Source organism: Brachyhypopomus gauderio, chromosome 5 (genome assembly GCF_052324685.1).
Source record: "Brachyhypopomus gauderio isolate BG-103 chromosome 5, BGAUD_0.2, whole genome shotgun sequence".
Taxonomy (NCBI): domain Eukaryota; kingdom Metazoa; phylum Chordata; class Actinopteri; order Gymnotiformes; family Hypopomidae; genus Brachyhypopomus; species Brachyhypopomus gauderio.
In genome coordinates, this window is record NC_135215.1 from 4,008,072 (window position 1) to 4,014,071 (window position 6,000).

Sequence of the window (6,000 nt, forward strand, 5' to 3'; positions counted from 1 at the left end):
GCCGACGTTATTGCCAGCGGGGGTTTGGAAGTCTGCAGCTATTGAGTCAGCAGAGCGTCTGAAAGTTTTAGACGCCATGCACCTCGGCACTCACAGACCTCACTCTGTAACTTCACGTGATTCATAAAGACTTTTGACAGTTGTTGAACACGTAGGTCTATCATTGGTACCAAAAACCTCACATGGCAGGAATACAGGACAACCATACCAGGTTAAAATTATTTTTAACATTTATGTCATATACAGTGAGTCCCCGCTTAACGACGGGTTTAGAGACTGAGAAGTCCGTCGTAAAGCAGTTTTCGTTGTTAAGCGTGACCCTAGATTTAGATACGCTTTGATCGTAAATACAGTATAGAAAAAAACTAACAATGTATCGTACACAACACCTCACAACACCCCACAACACTCCACTGTGCTGCCACTGCTCCATGCACCTCCAAAAGTCGGTCGTAACTCCGGTCTGTCGTTAACCAGACCCGACGTTAAGTGGGGACTCACTGTTCGGTTTTTAGTCACAACGGCTCAGGTAATAGTTGTGTATTATATAATAATAATTGAAAACAAGTGTAAAAGAAAGTATCTAAAAATGTATAGTACCTTTTACAAGACTGTCTCCTCTACCCAACCCTCATGATGTCATCATCCACTGATGTTTCCCAGTAGACATCATCACATGCCAGTTATGTAAGTTGTCATCCAAAGTCGCATCACGTATATGTATTATTTAGGTCTGTCACCCGAGATTCCTCCCTCTGTCAGAGATGACACACAGGGACTGTAGTATGGGTGGTGTGTGGTGGGGTTTGGGTGGGGTTGAGGTTGGGTGCGGGGTCCCTGAGGATGTCGTGCGACCCACTCACTCCCATTTATCACACGTTGCTTGCCGACATTGCGTTTGCTCTAAACCTATAAACAGCTGAGTGATTGTGCATATATGTGCTGCATTGCCGTATTGTTTTGAGTTGGGCTTTGGCTTGGATCTTTCTGGGTTTTGTTGCACCTGTCAGCTTGGCCTGTCAGAGCTGCGGTGAGCGGAAGATCACTTCCGCTGAAATTTCAGACGACGTTTTCATGCCTTTCCTTCCACCGTCCTTGTGAACGGAGTTTGTATCTTGAAGCCCTGTGCTGGCAAATAAATATATTCACTCAGAGCTCAACTCTGCCAAAAACATCTTTCAAGAAAAATGATTGTAACCTGCAGCAGATCAGGGAGACTCTGTTCCTCTTAACCAAGCGCTAAGCGGATTGCTCCAGCGAAACGTGTTGCCGCAGTGAAGCCCTAGCAGCTGTGTATTCGTCCCCAGCGCTGCCACAGGCCAGTGCTCCATTCCAATTGGAATTCATTCACGCCCTGATCTGAATGTGATTTCACCAATCTGTGTAACACACCCCCACCCCATGTTCTGTTCAAGTTCCATCTGCCCCTCTCTCCTGACTTTCTGCTGGGTTATCTGAGTGGGACTGTGGTAAACATTTAACTACGCAACCCGAAGTTGATAGAGATCCGATGTGGAATCCATTTCCACGTAAAGCGAGCTCCCCGGCGAGGATTCTTCTCGTATCTCGGGCCAGGTCGTTAGGAGACTTGCGTGGCGTAGCGGCAGCCCGTGTGTTCTGGCCCTTGGCCGAACCGCTCTGACCACAGATGTGCTCGTGGGGTCAGTGGACGGAAGCGATTAGACGGGGCCCGTCCTCAGCTGCTGTCTCCACCCGCTCCTGCCGTCTCCGCCCGCTCCTCCACAGGTCCGGCTCAGGCCTTGGAGCCGCAAGGGAGACCACGACCCTTGAAGGAGCGTCGCACATCGCTCAGGTTCCACCAGGTGTGACGTGCTACTGTTTGCACAGTTTCCACTATTTAAATGAATGGTAATTGAAATTTCTCCCCATTTTGGTTGATGCGACAGTGGACTGTTAGAAGCGCAAGCAATGGGGCTGGTCTGAACTGTGAATTTCATTGTGCCACAAATACTGAAATCCGCACCGACATACCACATACCTGATCTTGAATACAGTGGAATATGCAGCTAGCAACAAGGAACATTCCTGTTCCCAAGTGACCTATACACTGTTATTTGCTCATGATGTGCAATTACTTTGATGGTGGGCAAGAGAGGCAAGTGCCCTTCCTATGAGGATGTGTGCTCTTTATAAGCAGCCTGGGCAGTGTCCTTAGCCAACCTAAGGTTCTGAAATGGGGTTGTTTGTTTGTTTGTTTGTTTGTTTGTTGCTATACCCAGACAGCACCACAGATAAACCTTAAGCCAGGGCTACATGTTGTAAGCCTGAACACCCTGCTGCTGTCTCATAGCTTCTCCAGGTTGGATCCCGTTATTTGACAATACTGTGCCTGTCATATCTTTCAGGTTCGGCATAATCTGTGCTCTTCCCCACCAAAAAGCTCCCCCCCCCCCCCACACACACACACACACACACATGCATGCACACCCACACAAACCCTGAGCAGTGCACGTCCAGAGTTTGCTGCGAAAGCAAACGTCAAACAGAGCCGAGCTGGAAATGAAAGCGGGGACACTTTGTAGTGCTTGCTAAGAGCACCGACAGCAGCACAGCTCCAACCAAGCCTTTACTCGTGAATTAGTGAAGCCAGATCCGTGCACGCCGTAGTGCAAAAGAAGAAGAGTGCACCCCTGATCGGCCCGCACACGTGCGTTTGTTTGTGCGAAGCTCGACTCGGCAGTGCCATATATTATCAGCGATATTCGCTGCTTGAATATGCGCTTGGTAGCGTAATGCTTCCCTCCACCACGGGAATTCTCTCCTGCCTTCCAATACGCCATTTCCATTCACGCCGGATTTCATTTTCAGTTTTTGGTCTCTTGTTATTCCCCGGTACAGTTTGCCTTTTTATTCATCGGCAGAGTTAACACACAATGTAACAAAGTAGCTCAGAGCTGGTATTGCGACTGGGTGGAGAGTGAATAATGTGTTGGTGCTTTGAGTTTCCTCCTAGCTCGCTCCTGTTTCCTGCACAGTCGCGTTTAAGGCCGTCTTTGTTCCTCCGTGTTAAATGTCTCCACCGCAGCGTTGGCCGCTCAACCCGAGGTGTGATTTTGCCGAGGCACGGACGTGGAGCGGAGGCCGATGTTTTGGACTGGGCAGGTGGGGGAGAGTGGGGGGGGCGGTGGGGGGGTGGTTAGGAGGGAGGAGGGGGGGCGGTAGACTAAGGGCTCAGAAGAAGCTCAAGGCTTATGAAACAAGGTTTATCCCAAACGGCTGGCGGCAGCTGTGGGCCCTCCACCTCCTCTGCATTCCCGAGCGTGAGCCTGTGCTGCATCTTCACATCTGGATGAATCGGCGCTGATCTGCTCGGGAGAAGGTTTGTGCGTTCACGCGCTCACCTCCGCCTCTAAAGCCAAGTGCCGCCCCCCACCTCCACACAGCCCGCCTCCCCGTCCACACAACCTTCATGCCAGGCACATCCGTGGCGCTCCACAAAGGAGGAACTGAATTGCAGATGCATGCGGCTAATTAAATTCCCTTCCCACTACCGCGAGCGTGTCTGGGATTTCCCGTTCCCCCGGACCGAGCGTGCATCTGCAGGAAGCGCTTTGATTGCTCCAGGTGGAAGACAGATTGGATAAACAAGTGCATGTCTCCTGACGGTGGCGTATATGTTTTCCCAGGAGCAGATGTTGCAACCCCTGTAGCCTTTGCATTACTTTCTCCCCCAGATATGTTTGCCGTCTACAGCATTTTAGAAGTGGATCCTCAAAGTGTGAGTTGTTGTAGCGCGCTGCTGTTATTGTAAACGTTGCTTGTGTTGTTGACGTTGTCTTCTCTCTGCTAGGCTGCTTGTCCCTCTCGTTGTGCATTACAGACGGCACGTAGAGGAATCGTAAGGTGGTTTTTTCAAGCGTTCTTGACAGTGTCTTTACGACCTCTCTGAGGCCAACTGAGCGATGCTAATCCATGCAGTCATGCAGTGGGGATTAAACTGGATCTTCAGTGCTTATGTGTGCAACAAAGAGAAAGCACTAAAAGAGACCCTCCCCCCTCGCTACACTTGACAAACAGACAGCATGGACCCCCGTAAGGACGTGCGTGTCTGAACACAGGCAGCGTTTGGACAGCCTCTCTCCAACATGCCGGCGCAGAGTCCTTGCATGAGCGGATGTGAAACGCGATTGCGGTGAGTGCTTCATTGTCTCCTGGGTTGGGTGTCTAGTCCCTGCTGTGAACACGGGCCAACACCCTCCCCCAACCCCACCACCCCACCCCAATCTCCACCGCCTCCTCCGCCACCACCAGACATCCGAGGTGCTGTATAGTACTGCGCTGTTGATCGAAAAAAACACTCCAGCTACGGGGTCAGGAAATAACGAGGTAAATCCCTCGCTGTGTTTGTGTGTCTGGCTGTGTTTAGAGAAATAGTCAGAGGTGCGTGGGGTTAGTTTTTATTTCCCTCACCCTTTGAGACGGCTTCGCCTGCGTTCCAGTGGTCAGGCGAGCAAACCACAATCCCTCTCCCGCAATGTTTAGCAGAGTGTCGAGCGGCAGCCCGAGACGTCTGGTCGGGTGTGGGAGGCGGTGCCGGCCAGACACGCGCCCGGTTTTGCCGCGGGGGCCGGCGCCACGTGCGACTTCGGGCCGAGGCGGCCGGCGACGGTTATCGGGCCAATTAGCGCGCGCTGCTCCGGCCCGCTAATGCCGTTAGCGCCTCGGCGTGCGTCCAGAGAATGCGGGGCTAGCGCGTGCTCCCTCCTGCTGGAGGGCGCTGCAATCCTTTTGTTTGTTTGCTGGCACAAAAAGCCCTTCCACCACCCACCAGTTCCAGCACGTCTCTGTGTGTCCTTTAGCGCGTCTCCGAGGTAAATTACAGGGCAGCGTCTGGAATGCCTCTGTCACTCTTCTTGTATAGCGGTCATGTGGTGTGCTGTAAACAGGCAGGATCTTGACACGTAGCTGCTACACCTCACCTCCCTGTTGGGCTCGGTGTGGGGGTAGGGGGTTGGGGGTGGGGGTCTCAGGAGACCAGCAAAGGGGGCAGTGAGAACTCTGGGATTCCTTGCCTGGCTGCAAGATCCTTTGAACTTTTCCTCTCAGATTTGCTCTCCCTTCTCAGAAGAAGTGTGCCTGCCTGTTTGTGTGTGTGTGTGTGTGTGTGTGTGTGTGTGTGTGTGTGTGTGAGTAGAAGTGTGCACCCCCCTCCCTGCCCTCTCTCTCTCTCTCTCTCTCTCTCTCTCTCTCTCTCTCTCTCTCTCTCTCTCCCTCTCCCTCTCCCCTCTCCACACACTCTACAATGCGCACACCCTCTCTGGCGTTCACACACACTCAGCGGAGAGGAAGCTGAAGGCTAGGCTGAGAGCTCCACTCTCTTCTTCTGGGGGAGGCAGCTAGCTCCGGGGAGCGCCCGCATGCACCACGGCCCGCGGATATTTGACCCGTCCCCTCCACTCCAGCAGACAGACAGCTAGCATTCGCCTCCTCCCTCCTTTCCTCCGCTGCCCCGTCTCTCCCTCCCTCTTTCTCTCCGTCTCTCCGGGAGATCGCTCTTCCGCTCTTTGTGAAGAGGAGCCGCACAGACAAACGGGCAACCCCCCTCCATCCACCGCTTCAGCACCCGCGGCACCGCCGTGTCCGGAGCGTGGCGGCCTGAGTCCGGATCGGCGGGCTCGCCCGTCTCCGCTGCCGGCCAATGGATCGCTTCCTGGGCTTCGTCAGGCAGATCCGCCGGTCCCGCCGGCGTAAGGGTAAAAAGTACCGGCCCGAGGAGGACTACCACGAGGGCTACGAGGACGTGTACTACTACGCCTCAGAGCACCTGCACAGTAAGTGCCTCGAAACAAGCCCGCCGGCAACCAAGCGGGTCTCCGGCACCCGCACCACTTTGTTGAGCGTTCACCTCCAGCTGGCTCAGACGCGGCGGGAGACTTCATCCTGCTCTGGGAAGGGGCTGTGAATCAAGAGGCTTTTGCATGGCTCATTAACCCGAAGGACCGTGACCGGGTCACGGCGGGGGGGGGGTGTGTTTGTGTG

The 6,000-nt window shown here is 53.6% G+C and overlaps 1 protein-coding gene across 9 annotated transcripts in view; it reads left to right on the forward strand.

Moving 5' to 3' along the window:
- grip1 (glutamate receptor interacting protein 1) overlaps positions 1–6,000 on the forward strand; it is a 187,332-nt gene that overhangs the window by 69,668 nt on the left and 111,664 nt on the right. For 5 of the 9 annotated variants that reach the window (XM_077005011.1, XM_077005010.1, XM_077005015.1 and 2 more), the window contains exon 1: positions 5,271–5,792. The exons of 1 other annotated variant lie outside the window; for it this stretch is intronic. In XM_077005011.1, the coding sequence (XP_076861126.1) occupies positions 5,660–5,792 (133 nt within the window). In that variant the 5' untranslated portion in view covers positions 5,271–5,659. Of the gene's footprint in view, positions 1–5,269; positions 5,793–6,000 lie in introns of those variants that run through there. 3 more of the 9 variants (XM_077005019.1, XM_077005018.1, XM_077005009.1) reach the window with 2 other exon arrangements.